Below are 24,995 nucleotides of genomic sequence, written 5' to 3'. Positions count from 1 at the left end.
AGTGATGCATAAGCTTATGAGGAGATTCAACCGGATAGCAACGCGAGATCATGACAGTTTTGAAGGGAGAGTATTGTGGTTTAATAAGATTTTTTTATAATTCCTGGATTAGGATATGCTTGTAAACTAACTATGATTTGAGAAGGGTGTCATCGAGTATGATTTCGAGCAAATGATCTGCATGATTTTATGGAGATGTTGGAATGATTCAGGATAGAACTCTCAAGCGTTTTTTCCGGTCATGGTCACAATTAAGGTGTATAATAAATTTTATTGGCAAATTAGGGGTGGTTTGTTTATTCAGCCTAAGAGCTCGTTTGGACATAATAAATTTTTTCCTTTTTTTTTCAAAAAAAATCACTTTTTTTCGAAATGAGAGTTTGTTCATAAATTTTTAATTTTCACTTAAGGTGCATTTTGGAAATTTTCGAAAATTTGAAAAACCTCAAAAAGCTATTTTTCAAAATTTCCACTCAAATCACTCACAAAACTTCAAACATAACCCAAAATTATATTCATGTCCAAACACAACTCTAAATTTCAATTACCATTTTAACTTGAAAATATTTTATTTTGGAATTTTACAATTATTATGTACAAACGACCACCAAGTATATTGTACATTTTGCTTCACTACTGGAAGTAGCATGCTGGTACATATTCTTCATCACATGTACCTTAAATCAACGAAAGCCAAGTGTGACATGGTTAAAGACTCAAGGGGTCTATAGATTCCACCATAACCAGACACGTGCAATATTGAAGATTTGAACAAGAAAAAGCCAACTACCCACGCACCGCCGCCTCGTATCTCCCACCCCCACCATTAATACACTCGCTGCTACTTCATCAAGAACCCCTTGATATATTTATTCACTTGAAGCCTTTCAAGGTACTCTTCTTGGAAAGTCCGAAAACAGAAAAAACATACCCAGAATACAGGGATATCTAGCCGTGGCAGTAGAAAAAACCCTTTTATTAGATCACCAGAGCCTTAGTTTTTCTCAGGCTTTGGATTCCAACATGACATCTTCGTGGAGGGTCTTGTTTATTTTCTTTGTTTTTCTTGCTCTGGTTGTTCCTAATGTCAAAGCTGATGCTGGGTCATCGTTGGATGATGAAGTTGAAGTGGTTAGATCGGATGTTGCACCCACTTCTCAAGAATTGGACCTTCTTAAGTCCAAGATCCAATCTTTAGGTTAGTTGCGACTCCCCCCCCCTTTTGGAAAATTTATAATTGGTTTTGTGAGTTTTCATGTTTTGATCTTAAAGGTGTTATCTTTTTTAAAATTTGTTATTAATAAGCTGGAATTAAGAAGAAAGAAGGGGTTTTATGAGTAGCACATTATTGCAGGATGAAACAGTGAAGAGTGTTTTTGTAGTATGGCATATAATGTTCAACACTGGGAGTGGAAATGGCTAGGTTGATGTTTTGGAGAGTGTAGTCTCTGGATTGTGGTCTGGTTTACTTGGTTGGAAGTGTAGATGTAGAGGGGTGGATTTGTTATGAGGTTAATTTGATGAGCTAATAGTTCTGAGTTATTTGAAGCTTTTAACTTTTTGGATTTCTTATATTGATGAGCTTGAATTCTAAAAAGGAAAAGATTTTAGGTGAGTGGTGCAATAGATTATTCTGTTGAATTGTGATAAGTTATATGTATTGTTCGAAATAGGGTGCAGAAATGAGTATGTCAAATAGAACCTAAAGCTGTAAGCTATTACTATGTTCTTTTTTTTCATTGTCTTTCTTTATTTTGGAGGATAGAGGAACATGAATGTAAAAATCAGCCCATGTAACATGCGAGGATAAAACGGGGATTGTCTATTGCTTACTGCTTGAGGTCTGTTTTCTTTGAGGCTATGTATCGGTGGGAGTGTATGACCATTGATATATTTTGAATGAACTTAAGTTGGACATTTCCGTTTGTTGCCTTTTTCTTATGCAGGGTGCTACCTACTGTACTTGTAAGTACTTCATTATATTGTAGATCTCTCCTAATATTCATTACATTTAGTATACGTTTGGTCAAAGTATAAGTGAAGTTGAAAGAGTAATTATTTGAACTGAATTTGAAAAAAAGTTCGTGGAAGTGGAGTAATTATTTGAAATGAAGTTGAAAAGAAGTTTGTGGAAGTTGAAGTTGTATATTGATAGTTGTAGTTTTTTTAGGGGGAAAAAAGTTTGTGAAAGTTGAAGATTTGTGGGTTGAAGTTGAGAAAACTTATTTTAGGTCGAGATACACATTCAATCCACTCAGCGTGAAATAATATGAAGTTGAAGTTCTCTACTTGTGAAATTAGCTTCAATATTTTAAGTTGAAGTCCAAATTCTTTTGAAAACTTGTGAAACAAACTTCCACTTGCAAATAAAGTATTGTTATTTGCAAGTAATTTGTTAAAGAAACAGTCCCCTTAGATTTTACTATAGGAAGCTGCGGACTCCAATTTGTTAGTTTTCTCTAACTCCAAGATTTATGTTGCAGTCTCAATAGAAGGGTCAATCCAAAGATGAACATAGTTGTTTTGATAACTTTGTACATTCGAAGCACAATAAAAGGCGCCACATATGTTCTTGGACCTATCAAAAAATGCTGATTTTTTGATTTGATAGCGAAGCAATGTTCTAGAGATGGAGAGATACAGTTTAGGGAGCTGCAGAAAATTTAGAGATAATATTATAGTACCTTTCTCTGTTGTGAACTGTACAAATCTTAGAGTAATCTGCAAAGGAGCAGAGCGAATTTGGAATAGTCACAACCAAAAATAACTCCCACATACCCATAAAATTTTGAGACAGGATAATAAATTCGGGACCTATTCCGCAGTTGTCATACTTTGTGCTTTGTTGGTGTCAAGTACTGAGGCTGTTAAATTTCATATAGTTTTCTCTCTTGCTGTGAGGTAATTCTGCAACACTGAGATTTGGATGGGTGCTTGGGATGTAGGGTGCTCCCATTTATTTTATTAAATAAAGTTTTGGTTACAGAATATTGATTGCTAGCCGTCTCTCTTTCCTTCTAATGGGGTTTCTTTTCTTCAAGAATCAAACATTGAGGAGACTGTGCGAGCATTGGAAGGAAAGGATGAGGTGATTGCTGACAAGGAGAAGATAATAAAAGAGAAGTCAGAGAGGGTTAAGTCATTGTCAACTGAATTGGCTTCTCTACAGGCGAGTCTCTCAAATTAGCAAGTTGGCTTTTGTATGCAATTTTAGTTTGATGAAAATGTCTCAACAGTGGTGATGTATTTCGTAGCCTCTTAAGTTGTATTGTTTTGTCTAGACAAAGGGAACACTAGATGCTGAGGAGCAAGTTGGAAAGGCGCGTGCACGAGCTGATCAGCTTGAAAAGCAAGTTGAGAGACTAAAAGAGGAAGTTGAAATGAAGAATAAGGAGAAAAGAGACTTTGAAGCCCATAAAGGTGAAACCGAGAAAAGAGTAACTGAGTTAAATTTGATGGTTGACAAGGTAAGCTCTTGAACTACTTTATCTTTTTTATGAAAGAATAAGTAGCTCATTTGCATTCGTTTTGCTTTTCTTTGTAAGTTGTGTTATCTTTGTCTTTGATAGTCACAATTGTAGATATTTTAACAATTGGAATTTCACTACAATAGTAGTGAAATATTAGAATCGAGAGCTTGGAGCCAAGTAACTCAATAGAAGTATTAGAAAAGGCAGTTTGGTGTATGTTATTCTGGTTCTTGGTCACAGCTATTATCCTGCGCATCATTCTAGAGTTATTATGACAGCTATCCAACGTTGTTCAATCACTGCAACAAACAGAAAAGTACAAAAAAGAAACAACTTCTAAATGCTGTCCTGCTGGATTTTCTTTATCAATTTACACCTATAGTGGAGCTCCTAGGAAAGATGGACAAAGTTCTTAAAAAAGTTAGCTGAAACATAGAAAGGTGAAGGTACTTATCAAAAAAAGGAAAAGAAAAGAAAGGTGAAAGTGGCTGCAAAGCTTGTCAAAAGGGCTCATAACCACAAAAAGAGTGAAAACGGGCTAGCCAGTTTTCGGACTGGTAATTGAAAAATGGCTAGCTTTTGCAAAGTTATTGAAAAATAGCCACTATTTTGCTGCAGAAAGTTTCAGCATAATATACTGGAGATTGGTGCACCTGTGTATGAACTTCCAACATATTATGCTGTAACTCCAGGTCTCCAGCACACGGAAAGTTCCAGCATAATATATTGGAGATTGGAGCACATGTGTATGAACTTCTAGCATATTATGCTGGAACTCTAGTATATTATGTTGAAATTCCAGTATATTATGGTGGAGCTCCAGTATATTATACTGGAACTCCAGTATATTATGCTGGAAGTTCACGTGTAAAAAATTCGAACTCCAGTATATTATGCTGGAATATTTTTCGGAATTTGAACAATGTTTTTGTTAAGATTTATCTTTATTTCGATTACTTTTGAAACTGTGGCTATTTTTCAATTACCACCCGACTATTTTTGAATTTCACCCACAAAAAGATTCTCGAAGTTTGATAGGATCTAAATCTTTATAGCAAGGAATGTGAATAATTTGTGAAGAAAAGGTAAATAAGGAGTCAACATTATCAAAATGTTGAATAAATGAAGCCTAATGTAGCATAGGATGTGAATGGGTGCCTCAGGAAACACCTTCATGTTGTCATATAAGAGTATAAACAAGATGCTGTAGTTGCATTACTGTAATTGATTGAGTCCAAAAGTTAGCTATTTAGAGAGTCTATCAAGTAGAATGTTTGACTCCTCAAGAGACTGTGAATATAGTAGATTTGGTAGTATTATAGTTTGGACAAGAAGAAGCTGGGAGAGCAGTCAAATCAGCCGGTTGGTCCGACAAATGGAGAAAAGAATGTTGGAAATAAAAAATCAAATGGTGGTATGAAAGAACACAAAGCTTACAAATTGTTGTACTTATCTTTAATTGATCTTTAATTGGAAGCCTCGGTTGTTTTCAGTTATAGTTATTTGCTTTTAGTCTCAAGTGTTGCAGTGCATATGTTAATTTTGATGGGAACCAGACCTTGCTAGAAAGACAGATCCCATATCTCCTTTCATTAAAAAAAATCGCTCTTCTCCTCTCGTACCTTGAGATGATATCACATGAGAATTTTATACAGGAGTAAGCCGTGATGACTGTGTTCTTGAAGATACTGTGAAGCTTATATAAATGATGAAGTATTGCGGGAATTTAAGCTGTCTTTTTAATTACACAAATTTATTTCATTCTGCTACTAAACAAACTTTAAATTGCCATGACTTCTTCTTGTGATGTCTACAAAGATTTGTTAGCTCTTGCTGCTGGTCCAATTAAGTTTTGGTGGCTACGTGCAATATTTCAGCCCAACTATACGAAGTGATTTTGTTTCTATTTGGTTTATGCAGCTCCAAAAGACCATTGATGAACAGAAGAAGAAACTGCAAAAAACTGAACGAGCTCTTCAACTTGCTGAGGTGCTCTTGATGATAGAAAACAGCTCAAAAGTTGTGAAACTTGTGTGGGGGATAACAATTTCTAAAGCGTCTCAATTTTGCTTTTCAGGAGGAAATGATTAGAGCAAGGTTTGAAGCCACATCGAAGACGAAGGAGCTGATGGAGGTAGATGTTCTAGCTCCCTTTATTTATCATGTGAATTCAGGATTACGATTACTATTGAAAATAGGAGGTTCCATCTCAATTTCTCAGCTAGCCGAGGAATCCTGTGATCCATATTAATGATTCCTTTCTAGTATCCTGGTGCCTTGGCCTACCATTCATATTATGTTACGAGTTTGATATGCCAGTTTTATGGGTTAGCTTTTTGTATCAGCCTCATATGTCGGAACTGGGGATATCGGTAGTTTTATGGATAGCAGGATGGTGGGTAATCTTAGTAGTAAGTGGTAGTGGTGCGGAGGTGATGCTGGTCTTTGGCTGGTGGTTTTAATGCTGCATTGTTTTTACTATTGGTGGCTAAAAGGGAAAAGAAATGTGTTGATAGATGTGGTCTAAACCATTTCTGTTATAGAGGATGATGGCCGTCATGTAAGTGGGTGATATTTGCTTAAGTGAAGAATAATGGAAGGATGACAACAATCATAAATACACAAGGCAAACAGGTGGTGGAGGCAGTTGTGGCTGCTTTCTTGTTTGGTGGTTGTCTATTTGCAACCTGTAAATGAATTTCGGGGGAGAAAAAAAAAAGTAGTCAGTCCTGCATATATCGGTGGATGGCATCTCTAAAGTTTTACAACTTGTCTGCCCTTTGTTTTAGGTGGTATAATGAAATATGGTCTTCTTTTGTTTAAATCATTGGTAGCTGGTAGAAATGTCTTTGGATTCTGTTGATATATGGTTAGCATGCAAAAACAGTTTGTAATATGAAGTTTAGCTAATTTTTCAAATTTTGTGGGTTATCATGAGCTTGTCTACAACTGTACCATTAGAGTGAGAAAGATCTAATAAGAAGATAAAAAGTGCGGTTGGTTTTAACACACACATGTCATCAATATAAGGAGGAAAAGGTGGTTTTTGTAGTCCCCGTTCTGTTTTCCGTCTTGCTTGGTTTTGGAGTTCTGGTATGTGGAAGTTGTGTCTGATTAGTGGTGACGTATGGCGATTTAGTTGTGAATCTTTTCGAATGCGAGTATCTGTTTCATATGGAAGATTATGCTTCCTGCACCTTGCATAGCCTAGCATAAAGTAGAAAACGGATCAATGTTGCATTCTGCATCATTCATTTTGTATGATACTTTTTTCATGTCAAGTGAAGTCTTGCAAGGAAAGACAGTAACATCAGCTTGTGTTTTATAATACTAATGCTTATATTTTTGGATAGGAAAATACTAATGCTTATTGTGTTTGCTGTTGCTTCCTTTTTTTTTTTCCTCCCCTTTTCCAGCCTTGTTATGGCGTAGATGATGAACCATTATATATACATGCTAACTTTTTTCTTTCCTTTCTTTGAAAACTCAGGTGCATGGGGCATGGCTTCCACGTTGGCTGGCAGTTCGTTGGAGTCACTACCAGGTATTTTGAGCATAAAAGTTGTACCTAACATTATTGTAAATGGAGTGCTGATTATGCTGTGAATTTCAGTCTCTTTTGGAGAAGCATTGGCAGGAGCATGGGAAACCTGCCATGGACATAATGATACAGAAGGTACACATCTTGTTGCTATTGGATATCCTGTTAAACTATCGACTATTCAGTGATGCTTGTTTGATCTACTACTCTCCTGTTTCCCATTTTTACGTGCTTCTTAGGCAGTTGAGAAGAAGGCCCAAGCTGAGGTATGGGCTGCGCCACATGTAGAAACTGTCAAAACAGTAAGTCAGCTTTGCATCATTTAATGTCTGATTTATTATTTCCGTATTATTGCTTCATTTGGTCTAATTTCTATATTTCCATGACCTTCCAAATAAGAATTCACATCATTTTATATGATGGCGTTGATTGGGCATGTAGTTTAAGATATTCATTATATATATATATATATATATATATATATGTATATATGTATATATATATATATATATATATATATATATATGTATGTATATATATATCAAATGTCGAAATTTGATTAATTTAACGGACTTGAATTTTGGGAAGTTTGTGAAGTTGGACAGAAATGGGACGATGTCAAATTTCTTGGAATGTCCCAAAATTGTTTGAGTCATGGAAATTGAAAAGCAAATGTTATCAAAGCGCAAAAAAGCTCTAAGATTTATTAGGGCTTTAGGCGCAAAGCGCAAATAAAGCGTGGTCTCTAATGAAGAAAGGTGCAAATGGAGAAAAACTACAAATATGTACCAATATCAATAAGTATGAATACCAAATATAAGGACAAAAAAATTGAAGAAAATTTACGATAAAGTAAAATATCAATTGCTTAGTGTCGTCTCTTCAGAATTACGCTCATTAGCAAGGAAAAGTATGCCTTAGAGCCTTAATGAAAACACTGAAGCGCCCGCTAAGCGAGGTGAAGCGCTCAACATGTTTCGAGCCTGGCTTTAGGGCGTAAGCGCGCTTTAAGTAACACTGTTGAAAAGGAGTAGTAGTGACTTCCTTTTGTGTGGTCATGTCACTTTTTCTTATCTATCTCCCATCATCCCACGTATTTAATATATAGAGAAGTCATCTACAGTAGGTGGGTATAATTAGTTAAGATGCCTACCTCTTATCAAGGTTCAGCAAATACGGACGAAGATAGAACTAGATTTATCTGAGAGTTAGCTAGACTAGTTTGAGATTTCCTGTTAACAAAGCAATAAGTGGTACCTTACATAGGAAAAATGGTAAAGTATCTTTAATTTCTTCCCAAGAGGTGAGTTCTGCTAAATGGCATATGGTCAACTGACATTCTGGAGGAGAAAAATAAAGAATAAGGGGACAAGCTACTCGGTGGGGAGTAAGATGACTTCCAGAATTGGGAAGACTCTTCGTTACTTTTTCAGATGTAGATACAATTGTCTACTGCAAACATTTATTTTATCCCTTGAGCTAGTTCTCCTGTTGTATTTGAGATCTTAGTAATTTTCTCGTGCTACTGTTTGTAGAAATGGATGCCAGCTGTGAAGGAACAGTGGGTGGTAATCACCACTAACCTCAAGCCACACGTGGAATTGCTAAAGACCAAAACATTTGAGATTTATGAAACATCTAAAGGCGCCATAACTCCACATATTGTCAAAGTTCAGGAACTAGCAGAACCCCATGTTCAGGTGACATCCCTTATCTAGTTCATTTAAATGAACAATAATTTTTAACCTCTCACGAGTAAATAAAAAATATAGTTTCATGTTCTTGCCATATGTGCATCAAATTTATAACTGCTACATGTTTTCCCGGCTTTATTTGTATGTGATGTGACAAAAGCGTAATTTTTTGCAGGAACTTAAGAAATTCAGCAAGCCATACATTGATCAGGTTGCCACTGCTACAAAACCTCATGTGGAAAAAGTGCGTATTGCTGTAAAGCCATACACAGATGTGGCGGTTCATCATTATGGAAAGTTCCTCGAGTCTGCAACAGTATACCATCATCAGGTGTGAGAACATAAATAGTCCCTGAAATATTCAGATCTTACAGATGTGTACTTGGGATTAAGATATACAGTCCGTCTCTTTGTGAACTTTTCCAGTAATTTTACTACTGCGTCAGTTCATGGTGTATTCAAGTTTCAATAATACCTGTAAACTCGTTTCTCAAAAAAAAAAGAAAAGAAAGAAGATCCTGTAGACTCTTTAAGTTACTTTCTCTGCCTGTCTTCTTGCTGCATCTGTATTCTTAGTGTGGAAGAGTCTTGTTATAAAGAATGATTTTTCTTTAGCTACTAAATTGTCCAATTTAACTTGGGGAAATGTCTTGGGAACCAGTGCATGGTTGAGTTACCGGTGTGTATTCCCAACAGTTTCCAAGTTCTGATTCTTTTGTGGTTTAGCTCTGCCAGTGATGGTCATTTTTCTTCTGCTGGTTGTGTTGGATTCATCTTCTCTTTACCTATTAAGATGATAAAGAAGAATGTAAATTGACTAGAAGAGTAGCTTTCGAACTCTGTCAGAAGAGGTAACGATGTTATATTATAGTCGGAAGAGTTGGTGAGAATATATTTCTGTTTCTGATCTTTACGAGTTGAATGATCTGGTGGAAGAATCTATGAAGTAGCGAATGTCTTTGCTATTATGCCTATGCTGCTTGAATGTCTTTGCTATTATGCCTATGCTGCTTATAGCATTTCATTTTCTTGGTCCATCAATTTTAAATCAATGTTTCATGCCATTTGAAGCTGCAAGACACAGTTGACGAAACACTGAAGAAACATGAGCTTACAAGACCTCTTGCAACAAAGGAGTTTGTCTGGTTTGCTGTATGTATCTTTTATTCCTATTCTATGGTCTTGCCATCATCCTCTCTTTCTGATGATCTCATAGTTTTTGCTGATTTTTATGATGTAGGCCTCAGCAGTGTTGGCTCTGCCCGTTATAATACTGTTCAAACTTTCGTCTGCCATTTTCTGGTTAGCACAGTTTTTTTTTGCTCCCTTGTTTGCACATTCGCAGTGATCTACCTTCTATATAAAAGTTTCTGCAGGTTTACTCTTTTAATGAGGCTCAGAATTGCCTGTCTTTTGATTATCTATTACAGCACAAAGGCGAAGAAACCCAGCCGAAATGGTCATGCACACCATTCACGACGTAAGGCCAAGAGGGTACATGCAGACAAATAGGCAAGGAAGTACACTGCTTTCATCAGAAATCAAGCGCTTTACGGTCACAGGTATCACATTTGAATTAGTTTATGGATGCATTGATATCTTGCATCAGATTTATACTCCTATTTTCCATGTGTCTCGGTGGATCAGATTTACAGTTTCAGGTTTTCAGATTAAAGGTTAATGGTAGTAGTATAGCATGTTTTTTAGGTCGCCTCTCTAAGAAATATTCTGAAGCTCCTTGGCATATGCTGCCTGCATGTTCTTTTGCTGCGATAAGGTGACTTTTGCAAGCATATTTAATATCTGATAGAGACCAAATTCAAGTCACTCCCCTTGCCAACAAGAAAAAACGCCAAAAAGATGAGTGATGAAGGAGAGGTGAAAATATAAGTTTTTGAGAGGGCTAACTTGCTCATAAAGTTTGTGCAAAAACATAAATGAGGACTCCGTCTCAATGTATTCATGTTAATGGACCGTGGGTAATTGCTGATGCCTTGCGACAGAAAGAAACAGAAGGGACCATGGAGAGTGTATCTATTTTGGAAAATTGTGCGGCAAGCCCTGCTCTGTGTAGCTTTACCCTGAAAGAAAAATGAGCTTTGCTCCTTCCTGCTCTCCTGTGGTTCGCATGAAGGAAGAAGGATGTTGCGTATGGTTAGTCTGCTGTCTGCCCAAAATCTAAAGTAATACATGTCCTCAAGTTTATCTGGCTAGCAAAGTTCACCACTTCACCCCAGATTTATTACCCACATATAATTGATAAACATATTCCCTGAAGAAATGGAACAATTTCGTGTTGAATTTATGTGTCTTTGGGGAATAACGCAGTAAAAACCAAAAACCTTCCTGAAATTACCTGTCAACAAATCTTATTTCTGTATGTGGCGAAAAAGGATATTTCTGTTGTCCTCCACTGCTTGGCGTCTGATATTTTGGTTGTTTCATCTTTTGCAGGTTGGTTGTCATTCTGTCGCTGGGTGTTTGAAGTGTCGAGTCATCGTGTATGTTTTTGAAGTTTCTTGCCGTAGGTTTTTCATGATGTGCATAAAGCATAAATTGGGGATACAGAGGAGTAGGTTTGATATTTTTTTGTTGGTGTATCACAGCTTTTACATTGGTTAGTGTCGGTGTTGTGTACTATGATCTCTCCAGCGTGCTGTTACGTTAGAAACTTGTCACTCTTTCCACATCAAAGTTAATATATTGACTTAGTTGTATTATTTATTAAATACAAAGATCTTGTCTTAGTTGTATTAAGATCTCCATATTCATAATTGATAAGAGGTTATTTCTGTTTAATCTTTTCTAATCATGTTTTTATGAAATGTCTTTATTTGGGTAAAAAGGACCCTCTGTGACAACAGACGGAATTACTACAACCCTTTGGCTAATATTTAAGCACCAAGGGTGGAGGATGTTTGCAATTCATATGTTTTCTTTATTCTGATCTGTTCTTGTCTAAAGAGAACTTGTTCAAGAGAACATGAAACCAAGCATAGGTGTTATTATTGTTACTGCTAACTTTTGTTGTGTGCCAAGTTTGGTCCAGTCTGTTCACATCAATTTGCGCCACCTCGTCTTAAGATAAGATATAGACAATAAGACTTTTAAGTGCACCTGAGCGTCTTTGCCCATAGAGAATACTGAGGACGGAAGTCTATTGGGGGGAGCAAGTCTCCCATTGCTTTCGCAAACCAGTTGGTACAACCCCTAATTATATTAACAAGCACATATATAGCAAGAAAATTCGAACAATCATGGCATGTTCAACTATTTTTACAATGATGGCATGCTCAATTATTTTTTAACTTTGCTATGTTATGCATTTTAAGTATTGTTGTAGCTCATCAAGTGTATTCCATTACCTTATGCGTATCAATAATATACAGGTAGGGCCTGCCTTAACCTGTGGTTTTATTTTAAAAATGTCAGCTAGCTTAACTAGTACTCCTAGAGCAATCCAATCCGTAACAGAAGAAAAAAAAAATCTTTTCGGATCCATCAAACAATTCCTTAGCTTTAACATTGTCAACCAATTTGCACAAGTAGAAAAACAACAGGATCTTGAGAAGGACAAAGCAAAAACCTATTTTTCTTTAAAAAGCAGATGGTGAGTTTATATTTCCTAGTAAATATAGAAGTACTAGTAATAACTTTAGAAGAAAATAGATCTATCTATATAGCCAAACTAGCTACTTAATTTAAGATAAAACTTGTCCTATTATATTAGATGATCTTCTATTTGGAAGTTATGTTGATAGGATCCTCTAAAAATGTTGTAACATCTCTTGTCGGATCTGTATTATTTTTGGAGGATTTGAAAAACATAGCCTGAAAATCGTTATAGATCAATAAGGAGACCAATAGTTCTCCAAATTATCAGCACAATTCTCGACGGCCATGAATCTATTCATAGTATTTCCACTATTATTCATATCTGAACCATAACCAGCCTCAGTTGTCATCATATCTTGCTGGTTCATGACTTGTGGTGGCAGCATTGGCCTTAAAGTAGGCTGAGATGTGGTGGCATCACTACCAAGATTTAAGTTCAAGCCTGAAATAGTGAAATAATTACCTCCTCCTCCACCTAAATTAGAGTAATTCATCTGGGATTGAACTGGGAAGCTCATGTTAGACGACGACGAACCGCCTCGAAAAACCCTATTGAATTCTTGAATTTCTGCATCTGCATGGTTCATGTAACCTCTTCCCATGGCTAATTGGAAGCCTTGAATATGATCAGCTTGAATAATTTGTGAGGACATGGTGCTTGGATTGATCTCAAGAGTGTAGGGGTTCATATTAACTGACCTTGAATTGTTACAAGGGTACTTTTTGCCTCCTGCACTTTTTTGGAATACTCGGCAAACCACCCATTCATCTTGCTGAAAAATGGAGTGCAATGCAAGTATTTTAGAGCTAAAAAGATGGTTATTAATTACGTAGATTGAAGCATACATGAGTTTAAGTATTAGATCATGACAAATAGATTGAAGCATACATGAGTTTGCGTATACTCTTACCATTTATTTTCTTCCTCTTAGCTACGACCTTTAAATTATCAAAAAAGAGTTCAAATATTTGATCTACTTACCCAATTATCAACTCGGGGAAGTGTTAGCTAAGCTATACAAGAAGTTTGACTTCTATCTATTAATAGTGATTTTTTTTTACAAGATCAGTTCATTTGATAGGTAACTACCATAATAAGTAGAACTAGTTATCTGAAAAATTGGACAAAAATATATTAAATTACAGCGATAATATATAATCATTTACCATATCGTATATATAAGCTAATTTCAAAAACAAGTAGTATAAATTCTATGGTTTTCGTCCCTTACCCTTCTAAGAAAGAGAATGAGAACAATATAAAGGAATTAAAGAAATTGTAAGCATATTTAGAGCTTTAGATGGAAAGCTAATTCCAAGAAACAAGGAATCTTTTTTCTACAACTACGTTATCTTCTTGCGCAATCACTTAACAAAATGGGTGCACATCCTAATTGGTTTCGGCTGCATTATATTTCCTACTTCTTTAGCTAGAAATTGAAAATTCAGATAGAAGGAACAAAATGTTATATTGTTGAGAATTGGTTGAAAAGATAAATAGAGCGATCAAATTTCATAAGAAATTAATTTATTTTCTGTGAAATGAAAGAAAAATGGGTAGAAAAATATGGATCAGAGGAACTAAAATACTACTAGTACTTTATAGTTAACGTAAGGTTCAAGTAGATAAACTAAAAAAAGTATTAAGAAGGCTCCTTTTTTGCCGCCGACATATATTTTATGTAGGAGTCGCATCTAGCAAAAGAGGGAGCTTCTATATCCGGAATTAAAAGCTTTAACTTAAGGGTATTCAAGAAGTCTCCTTTGATGATCTCCAAAATTACAAAACTATAATATAAATAAATAAATTTAAAAGAGCTTAGTACAATCTTTTTATCTAAATCAGTTTTACCAAAGAAGCACAAAAAGTTCATGCATATATAGGGCACATAACATAAATACATAATGACATGCACGAACATGTTTATTTGAAAAAGAAAATCTTGAAAATTGTCAATATTTGATTCAGAAATACGTTTCCTTTGTTTCAAGGAAAAAGGGAAAAAAAACACTTATATACAATGACAATGTAAAGAGAACTTTAATTTTGCTATATATATTTTAATCTATTTTGTAGTCCACTATTTTCATATTAATGGTCTCACTATATTTATTATGGATAGAAACTCCAGTAATTATCTTATACGTGATCTGATAATGAGTTTATAAAAGTTAAACTATAAGGAAAAAAGATGGAGTGTACCTTGTGTGTTCTATAGGAGGATTTGGAGTGGATCCTATATTCATGCATTACCCAATTGGTCTTCTCTCCTCTTGGAGCTCTTCCTCTATAAAAAACCAATGTTTTCTTCATACCAACCAATTCTGATGTTGAGCTATTGAAGATCTCCTTGTCTTTGCCAGTAGTTTTCCAGTATCCAGTGTTTGTTGCTCGATTTGTTCTGACTCCTGTTGGATACTTCCTATCTCGAAGGCTGAAGAAATACCATTCTTTTTCTCCCATTTTCGCCTTTCCTGATTATTTTCCATAATAATTATTAGCTAAATCAAGATTTTACATTAGAAATTTCAAGTTTGTTGGGTAAATTTAATTAACGTATTCCAAATCTATAGTACAAGAAATGAGTCTTTTCTTCTAATTTTGGTTTTAAAAAGAAAAATAAGGGTAAGCAAATTAAAGAATAGAGCCCCTTTTAAAATTAATTTCATAACAATAGGATGAAGCTTGCAGTCAATTAAAGATGCACCATTTAGTAGACGTTTTATGTATTTAGATTTTGGAAAAGCGTAGAGTTATATTTACACAATCATTCACTCTATATAACAAGTATTGATTTATGGCAATTAAGTAAGATGTTATAACAAGCTAATCTAGTTGTATCAATAGTGTAAAGGTATTTTATTCGGTCATGTATGTAACTTTAATCCTGTGCCAAAACACTAGATCTTGCTATCGCGATTTGCATAGAAAGAAAAGAAAAAACAGCAAAAGGGTAGAGTTCGTTGAGAAATCTTGAGCTTGCTCTTTGGCAATGTTCATCACTTTTACGAATATTATTTAGCATGATAAAATATAATGGATCTGCATGACATAGTATGAACAAAACCAAGTTTACTTGTTCAATTTCTGAACAAAAAGCTTATAGCATGAAAACAATTTAAAAAACCCTAACTCTTTTCTTGATTAATTTGTACAAACATGGATTACTTATTTCAATGTGCCGAATGCTTGAAAATGATGTTATACGATCAAGGTTTGAGCGTTACAACTACCTGGAAGATCCCAAGGCTCAGATTTGTTAAGATCGACATCGCCAATAGCCCTTGCAGTAAAATTAGTAGAATCAGAAATCTTGTTCACAAGATAATAAGTTATAAGCTCTTCATCAGTAGGATGAAAACGAAATCCTGGTGGTAGAGTCTCTTCCTTCACTTCATCTTCCATTTCTTATTTGTTTTTTTTTCCAACTACGCTAAAGATTTGTTTGCTTCTTCAACTAAAAACTTCAAGGATTTGACAAGTTCAAAGAAAATCCTAGCTAGGTAGAGCTTGAAACTTGTTAAGAAAAGTTGAAAGAAGGGAAAAAATAAAACTTTTCTTTTGCACCACTTTTTCCTTTGTCAAACAAACACATGAAAAGCTAGATTTAAGAAGTGTGTGAAAATTGAATAACTAAAAGAACTTCCCAAAGAAGAGAAAAAGTTGATTTCTGATTTCTCTCCAAGGGACATGGGAAACCTAGCTAGCTAATTTGTTGTTGCTCAGTGTTGCAAGAAACATTTATTGTTGCTTATATGTAGAGAATATATATGGAATATAGGATCTTTGGATAACTTGTTGATAAACATTTGCTAGTTTTATAAGCTTTAGGGTTCTTGAAATATAGGTGGAAGGGTTTTCTTGCTGCTGAATTTAAAGGAGAAAGAAGGTAGAGTGTGTTCGAGAAGCTCTCACCTACCATGGTTCTTAAGGTACACGGTGCCTCACCACATGCTTCAGCTTCGAGTTTAACTTCTTCTATTCAATTGTCATATATTATTTTTTATACTATCGGGTCATTTAAAAAATAACTTTAGATAGTTTTTCTTAATAGTAGATACACATGAAAAATTAGGTAATTAGTTACGTGCTATAACATGTAAAGTTTTATTGTCATTATTAAGGTATTTGCAGTATAGTATATAAGTTAAATTCATTGAAAAGTGAGTTGAACGAAAACACATTTTGAAACTGCAATTACATTTTTGCCGGTTGGCCTGTTGGCCAGTAATAGTGAGCATTACTAACAAGAGTTGTGGTGGAGTGGTAAGTACTCCTTAATCCTTAATCAGAGGTCTTAGATTCAAGCCCTGTGTATGGAGTTATTTTTGTTAGAGAGCACTTAATGTACCCCTAATGCGGTACTTTCCGGTGCGAATCTAGATTTAGACGGGACTCAATGCGGATAGCGAACACCGAATAAAAAACTAAAAGAAAAAGTAACAGTAAGCACTAATCTTGAAAATATTAGCTTGAGTATGAAAGTACAAGGGGGAGAGGGGGTGAATTGCCTATTTAAAAATTATACTGTAAGCAGTTTACTAGTTTACCAATTAGTCGATTAGAAATAAGAACATGATAATAGTAATGCAGAAATAAAGTGCAGGAATTAAAGACACTAGAATTTTATACTGGTTCGGATTCAATGTGAATCCTACTCCAGTCCCCTTGGGTTGCAAGGGTATTCTCTTTTAGTGATCGAAGTTTCTTGAGTACAGAGTGGTTGATGTAGCTTTACACCAACACTTTGATCTCTATGTCACTTTCCTCTTCTTGATACAATGACTCACCAGTGTTTACCTATTTTTCTTCTCTCACTAATTACACAACAGATCTATAAGAACTACAATGCTTGTTTGGAGTATAACAAAAAGAGTGAAAATGGTTCGTTCAAAGTATATCTTCTTCAAGTATGGAACATATGTATATATACACTTCATGAGGCATTCTTGATTCTTGAATGATCTGAATCTTGAGAGATTGCAAACCCAAAGGAGTTGATTGTTGAAAGGAATCATAGATTGATTCTTTCCAATAATAAAGTCAAGTTTCCGTTGATCTTCCTTGATTTATGGTCTTGACGAGCTTTTCATCCGCTAGGCATATCTTTTCGTTACTTGAGGCATATCCGCTAGATCCCTTGATTTCTGGCTTCAATGATCTACAATGCATCCTTTTGTGATCTCGTTTCCCTTTGATTTGGGACCTATCAGTAATAGCTTCTGTCAATCATTTTATAGAATCACTTATTGATTCTTCTTTCGGATTTTCGCTGCTCCTTCCTTTTTCATCGCTAATCATTGATTCTTTTCCTTGCGTTGCTTTTAGAGCTCCCGTTAATAGATTGTTTCCTTAATCTATTCTTGGCTGGTATTGCTTCTTGATTCCTTTGGTTTCCTTCTTGATCCTGCACCAAATGTGATATATTATTTTTTATCATTGAAACCTATAATTAACAATCTTTTCCTTTTTGATGATGACAAAAATAATATATAAACAATAGTTGACTTCCCTGTAGTTAACTTCCCCTCAATAGGAATGGGAGTCATCATACTGACGCTCTCTGATACGATCATATAGAGAAGACCGGGAAACCACGCAGGCAAGAACTCGACTAGGCTCCGAAATATCCAATCTAACAAACTGGTTGTCTAAGGCCTGAACATCCAATACTAATGGCCTCTCCGCTGCCAGTAGATATGCTAAACTACTCAAACTACCACATTGGCCTTCCCGGGATGATATAGAATGGTGATATCATAGTCCTTAAGCAACTCTAACCACCTCCGTTGCCGCAAGTTAAGATCCTTTTGTTTGAACAAATGTTATAGACTCCGGTGGTCGGTAAAGACCTCACAAGGAATACCGTACAAATAATGCCGCCAGATCTTCAATGCATGAACAATGGTTACCAGCTCCAAGTCGTGGACTGGATAATTCTTCTCATAGATCTTCAGCTGTCGAGACGCGTAGGCAGTCACCCTACCATCTTTCATCAACACTGCACCAAGTCTAACACGTGATGCATCACAATACACAGTATAAGACCCCGCGCCCGTAGGCAACACCAACACTGTGCTATAGTCACAGCAATCTTGAGCTTTTAAAAGCTCGCCTCACACTCCTCGGACCATGTGAAAGGAGCACCCTTCTTGGTCAATTTGGTCATAGGTGAAGCAATAGATGAGAAACCCTCTATGAAATGATGATAATACCCGGCCAACCTAAGGAAACTTTAGATCTCAGTAGCTGAAGACGGTCTGGGCCAACTATGCACTACTTCAATCTTCTTCGGATCTACCTTGATCCACTCACTTGACATCACATGACCCAAAAACGCCACCGAATCAAGCCAGAATTCACACTTTGAGAATTTTGCATAAAACTTCTTCTCTCTTAAGGTCTGGAGCACGATCCTCAAGTGCTGCTCATGATCTTCCTAACTGCGAGAGTACACCAAGATGTTGTCAACAAACACACTGACGAATGAATCAAGATAAGGCTGAAATACACTGTTCATCAAGTACATAAATATTGCTGGGGTGTTGGTCAGCCCAAATGACATCATACGAAACTCGTGGTGACCATACCGAGTCTTGAAAGCAGTATTCGGAATATCCGGATCCCGAATCTTCAGTTGATGGTAACCTGACCGCAAATAAATTTTTGAGAACACTCTAGCACCCTATAGCTGATCAAATAAGTTATCAATGCATGGCAATGGACACTCGTTCTTCACTATAAACTTGTTCAGCTGTCGATAATCAATACAAATTCACATAGAACTATCCTTCTTCTTCACAAACAAGACCGGAGCACCCCACGACAACATACTAGGCCGAATGAAACCCGTATAAAGCAACTCTTGTAACTGCTCCTTTAACTCATTCAGCTCCGCTGGGGCCATACGATATGGTGAAATAGAAATGGGCTGAGTGTTTGGCAACAAGTCAATACCAAAATCGATATCCCTATCGGGCGGCATGCCTGGAAGATCCGCCGGAAATACATCTAGAAAGTCTCTCACCACCAGAAATACTCTCGAGCCTAAGCTGCTCCTCCTCAGATGTTACCTCGTTAACCGCGGGATGAACTGGAACAACAGGCTGTACCAGTATAACCCTGATAGACCTGGACCATATGCTTTGGGGTACGTGCCATGGGAGTCTATGCTCCTCCCCCAGCCCGAGATATGGCCGGTGCAAGTGGGATCAACCCCGCCTGAGCTAAGGTACTGAACATGCTCAAGAACTGTGCAAGGGTCTCCTGAAGTGCTGGGGTGGCAACAGGCACCTTAGGTGCCTGTCCCCCAACTGGTGCTACTGGTGGCTCCTCTGTCGCAGCTCAGGAAGGTGCTCTGGCTGCACCACGTACCCCTCTTCAGCCTTTGCCCCGGACCCAGCCTCTCGCGGCTCCAGCAGGGGGCACGGGTGTCTGATCGACATATCCAGTAGTGTGTGTCCTCACAATCTATGAGAGAATAGAAAGTCAAATGTTCAGTTTTCGAAGTCAACCAATTCGCACGATAAAGAATCAAATAAGTGAAGTTTTTCTAACAGTTCTGTAGCCTCTCGAAGATAAGTACAGACTTCTCCGTACCGATCCGCAAGATTGTACTAAACCTGCTTACGACTCGTAACACCTATGTACCTAGATCTATGATACTAACTTGTCACGACCCCATTTCCCTCTGTAGTATATTGTGATGGCACCTACTCTCTACGACTAGGTAAGCCTAACATTTGATAACAACTCAATAGATATAATTAAAAATATATTAAAAACTAGTCTGATAAACTCATATAAACTTTCAAAAAAATAATCTCAACCATACACTCTTCAAGAACAGTGGAACAGAGTCATAAGCTCTATAAAGTAAAACTAGAATAACTACTACATCACTGTCTGAAAGAAAATACAACAGTAAACAAGAGTAAAAGGGAAGGTGATTCCGAGGCATGCGGACACCGAGCAGGCATACCTTGAAGTCTTCATATAGTATCTAACAAATGACTTTTAATGACCGGCACGAGCAGAGGTACCTGAATCTGCACACAAATATGCAAAAGCGTAGTATGAGTACACCACAATGGTACCCAGTAAGTATCAAGACTAACCTCGGTAGAGTAGTGACGAGGCCAGGTCAAGATACCTACTAGGATATAAATAAGTCAAAAAGGCCTCCTGGCCACTTAAACTTGCACCTGATTGTCATGCCAGTAAATAAACTTTTTACATTCCCATATGAACACTTCAACTTGAGCATAAGTGAACTAATAAACACCTCCGACCGTTGAATCATAATGCGTGCATTACAATTTCACAAACGTGGCAACCCAGTCAACAATAAATGAATTAAAACCTGCCACGTGTCATTTTTTACCTAAAGACCCTAAAACACTCATTTTCAGTCGTCTCTATCAAAGAACTCTACATTTTCAATCGTGCTGCTCAAATTGAGTCTACTCAAATGGAGTGAACAATTGTTATAGGATTTTCCGCTCATTAGATCATCTGCATAGCTCTGCCAGGAGCTCGCCAAATCCCCAAGCCATCATTTTCAATGGTCAAAGTGTGACTCAACCATAGAACCTTTAAGCACCACTGAATAACTCGTTTTCACTGTTATCGACGGCTTTGCCAGCATATTCGATCCGAAATACTTTACCGTCTGGCGATAATATCATCACCGATAAGTCACAACCTGTTCCTATGCTGCTCATTTTTTAAGTTTTGATTCCTTTGTTGTGAAATACTATAGATTTTACTGATTCAATTTTAAGTTCGAAGATTTTTTGCTTGGAACTATGAGCGACGAAATATACATAGAAAGAGGAAAAGAGTTTTCTTTTGTGTCAAGACAGAAGAAGAATTGGAAGAAAAAGGGAAGCGTTAAAGAAAAAAATAAAAGAAAAAGGAAGAGATAAGAGGACTGTGATGAGAGGGGTAACGAAGAAGATGAGGAGGGGGTACCTGAAGGCATTTACCTGGAGGCATTTGGATTTTTCTTTTCATTTTTAGTTTTTGTCTTTTTTTTAAGTATTTTTTATTCCAATAAATTGAATTCACGCGTCTAATTTGCGTGATTGGTACGCACTATTGCCACATCACACATGGCGTTTCCACACAAACATGGTCAACAGTCAGAGGTATTTAATAATACTTATTCTCTCAACTTTGAGTATCTAAATAGAAAGTTGTAAGTTTGTTTACCGGGATGACAAACTGATACAAGTTTAAGTGGCCAGGAGGCCTTTTTGCCTATAAATAAACAACATGAAAATATAATAAGGATAAATAATGGAAAGCAGAGAAAAAACCGACACGAAATAGGGTAATAGAATAAACTAATTTCGGTAATTTAACACGGAAATAACATGAAAGAAGTAACTAAGGAGAACCACAATGATCATCTACGGACAACAACTGCTAGAACAAGGAAGAACCAAACAACAAGAAATGTTCCCACCAAACTCTTTGCAACATGAGATAAATAACAAGAATCACAACGAGGTACCGCCTCGTATTCACAATTTTTCCTTATACCACCACGTGAGCCTTACATTTGAAATATGTGTTGAAAACAATTTTTTCGAAATATCTACATGCACTTTAGCCCGCCTCATGACGTCGCGTGGCTTCACGTAGTTCACCAACAAGCATCACGCACATATGTCCCACATTATACCGCTGCATGCTTATTAACAAATATTCGCAAATGCGAACAAAGGCAGAATCTGGCAGTCTTTGCAATTGCAAAGAGTGAGTCACAATTGCGGCATTAGAGCCCCCGCTGTCACCTTCACAATTGCGATATTGGTGCTCGCAATTGCGCTACCTGAGCACCAGCAGCACCAGCAGCACCAACAGTCCAATTTCAGTTCGAACCATTCCGAATTTTGTTCGAAACTAATCAAACCTCCACACAAGTCTAAAAATATCATATGAACTCGCTATCACAATCAAAATACAAAAATAACATCTAAAACTACGAATCGAATACTAAAACACATGAATTTCAAAGTAAAGTTCAAGAATTTTAAAGTTACAACTAAACGTCCGAATCCTATCAAATCAACTCCAAACGACACCAAATTTTACAAACAAGTTCTAAATACCATTACGGACCTATTCCAAGTCCCAAAATCAAATTTCGAGCTCGATAGCTAAAATTTAACCTACGGTCAAAGTTTTCAACCTCAAATTGCCAAGTTTCGGCAAATCAACACAAATCAACCTACGGACTTCCGAAATAAATTTCGGGCATACGCCCAAGTGTGAAATCACTATACGAAGCTATCAGAGCCATAAAAATACGGTTCTAGGGTCATTTTCACAAAAGTTAAAATTTGGTCAACTTTTTCTAATTTAAACCCCTAAGTCAAGAATTAAGGGTCCAATTCAACCCGAAAGCTTTCCGGAATGAAACTAACTGACCCTGCAAGTCATAAAATCATAAACACGCGTGTGTGAAACATCAAAAGGGAAAATGAAGGCCAATTATATAAAATAACCAATCGGGTCATTATAAAATTGATAAGCACTTTGTTCCTCATCTTCTGCTAATTTGGCCCCACATGTACAAACCCTTGCCCTACCAGCACATATGGAAGAAATTTCATCCCATAGTGGTTTGATTTTATTAAAATAAGATGCTATATTAAGAGACCCTTGAGAGATATGTGCAAGTTCCTTTTTCATCTAAAACACCCTAGCACCATCAGCCTTACCATTCCTTTCTTCTAATTCTGCCCATATGTCCTTAACAAACTCAGAATACTCAACATTCAAGCAATTTCTTTGGATAAGGAGTTTATTAACCAGGATATTACGAGATCATTGCATCTCTGCCACTGTGTGGCTAAGGGTGACCTAGTAGGAAGTCTCCCAGAAGTCCCAGTTATGAAATCAATTTTATTCCTAATGGACAAAGCGACTAAAACAGTGCGTCTCCTACTACCATAGCAGGTTCCATCAAAAGGAGTGGAGACAAGAGAAGTCCCAAGAACATCAGAAGGATGAACATACAAAAGGTGACTGGGATGGGTATAATTGTCCTCATGAAACACAACACGTGAATTAGTAGAAGATGCAGAGGATGACTGAGTAGGATCAGAAGTACCATTCGTCATTTTGAAAGCAGAACAACAATCAATCAAGACAATAAAAGAGAGCAGTAAAATATCACTAGAAAAAGGAACAAATATACCAGCCTCGTTTGCAACCGGGAAGAGAACGACCCTTGAGAGTCAAAGAGACGAAACTCAAAACCCTAGCTTTGCCTGAAACGACTTGAAACTTGAAAGTCCTCGACGAAACCTTCACACTAGATGTCGAAAAACACCATCGAAAAGATAAATCCACTGGAAACAAAACAAATCGACTGAAATAACCAACAAATCGACGAACACTGTCGAACTTCGAAAACTCCGATGAAAATCAGCGAGGGTAGGATCGATCGGAAGCGGAATAATAGATGAACACAGATCTGTGCACTGATACCATGTTAACAACCAGTACTTACACGAATTTGACAAAAGAAATTAGGGTTAGGTTAAAGTCTATGAGAGAAGAAGGTTCGAGATATTATTTGATAAGAAGACAAAATGAAATCCGTTTATTACAACCGGGTCTCTTGTGTATATATGTATGACTTTAACTATTACAAACTATGGGCCTAACTATTACATATAAATACAATGGGCTTTAGCCCGCATCTGCTTCAGCCCAAGTCTAGACTCCCAACAGGTTTCTCTCTACTTTCCCTTTTCCTTTTCTATCTAGCCACAATTGTCGTGCAGCCAATTAAAATGGTACTAATGTAATATTTGACAAAGCTTTAAATAAAATGAAAATGTCAAGTTGTCAATTGGGATTCTTGAATTATTATCAGTATCTCCGTCGTCGTCATCCATTGTAACGTTAATTGTGAGATATAGTGACTTTGAAATATTGGACCACTAATTTGAATATGATAATGTATCAAATATTGACGATTACTGAATTAAAAGTTAACGGATATAACCATGACAGAATATAGATGAACTTCAAATAGTAATACTCGTTTGCACTTCAAATAGTAAATGCTAAAGCACGGAGCAATTCTGTTGGCCAAATATGCACTTTACTATAGCTCCTATTAAACCTTTTGATTGTGTTGACCAAGATATTCTGCTGTTATAAAATCCGAAATTCTTTTGGCCTAATCCCCTTTGAGTGACAGGTGTTAATCTTGGCTTTTAGCTTTTTCTTGAAAATTTCATAACAAATAATTAGGTAATTTTAGGAACAAATATGGACCATAACATGCATAGGGTACTGCTATATATGAAAATCCTATATATAATCTTAAAATATATTATTAACATGTAAGCTTTTTTTAAACATTGACTGAATCAACAATTTGCATGTAAAATTCGGTAACTTGCAAGATTCGATAACGACCCATTTAAATCAAACCTTACATTAGTTTTTTGTACAAGTTATTAAATGTGAACAATTTAAAATTCTCCTGGCTAAACATACTATTAAACGTATAGATAAAAACTTTTCACAGTTCTTAAAAACAAATTTTTATACTTAAAATGGGCTAACCAATGTCCGGTTTAGTTCAATATGACGTTATGAATTATGTGCAAATCTATGCAAAAGAGATGAGAAGAATTTTCTAATTA

General features: G+C 36.4%; 3 protein-coding genes across 4 annotated transcripts; 1 reads left to right on the top strand and 2 right to left on the bottom strand.

The window, feature by feature from the left end:
* Window positions 1–688: 688 nt before the first annotated feature.
* LOC104114219 (uncharacterized) lies at window positions 689–11,504 on the top strand. 2 transcript variants are annotated; one of them, XM_070182440.1, is made up of 14 exons: window positions 689–1,198; window positions 3,042–3,169; window positions 3,288–3,467; window positions 5,391–5,459; window positions 5,548–5,604; window positions 6,961–7,014; window positions 7,084–7,146; window positions 7,251–7,313; window positions 8,547–8,711; window positions 8,881–9,036; window positions 9,777–9,857; window positions 9,946–10,007; window positions 10,136–10,267; window positions 11,160–11,504. In XM_070182440.1, exons 1-13 carry the CDS (start codon window positions 1,024–1,026, stop codon window positions 10,215–10,217), a joined length of 1,335 nt encoding a protein of 444 aa, XP_070038541.1. In that variant the 5' UTR covers window positions 689–1,023; the 3' UTR covers window positions 10,218–10,267; window positions 11,160–11,504. The 2 variants fall into 2 exon arrangements, with proteins under 2 accessions (XP_070038541.1, XP_009622906.1); XM_009624611.4 differs by having other exon boundaries at window positions 3,282–3,467.
* Window positions 11,505–11,858: 354 nt separating this feature from the next.
* Window positions 11,859–16,199, bottom strand: LOC104114218 (NAC domain-containing protein 92-like). The gene is made up of 3 exons (XM_009624610.4): window positions 15,555–16,199; window positions 14,524–14,795; window positions 11,859–13,093 (listed from the first exon to the last, which is right to left on the bottom strand). The coding sequence occupies exons 1-3, from the start codon at window positions 15,724–15,726 to the stop codon at window positions 12,554–12,556; spliced, it is 984 nt and encodes a 327-aa protein (XP_009622905.1). The 5' UTR covers window positions 15,727–16,199; the 3' UTR covers window positions 11,859–12,553.
* Window positions 16,200–23,108: 6,909 nt separating this feature from the next.
* LOC138897705 (uncharacterized) lies at window positions 23,109–23,453 on the bottom strand. Its single transcript, XM_070183712.1, has one exon. The coding sequence runs from the start codon at window positions 23,451–23,453 to the stop codon at window positions 23,109–23,111; it is 345 nt and encodes a 114-aa protein (XP_070039813.1).
* Between the last annotated feature and the right edge of the window lie 1,542 nt (window positions 23,454–24,995).

The sequence above is a fragment of the Nicotiana tomentosiformis genome, chromosome 8, assembly GCF_000390325.3.
Source record: "Nicotiana tomentosiformis chromosome 8, ASM39032v3, whole genome shotgun sequence".
Lineage (NCBI taxonomy): Eukaryota > Viridiplantae > Streptophyta > Magnoliopsida > Solanales > Solanaceae > Nicotiana > Nicotiana tomentosiformis.
The sequence above is the reverse complement of the archived record's forward strand: the minus strand, read 5'-3'. Positions and strand labels throughout refer to the sequence as shown.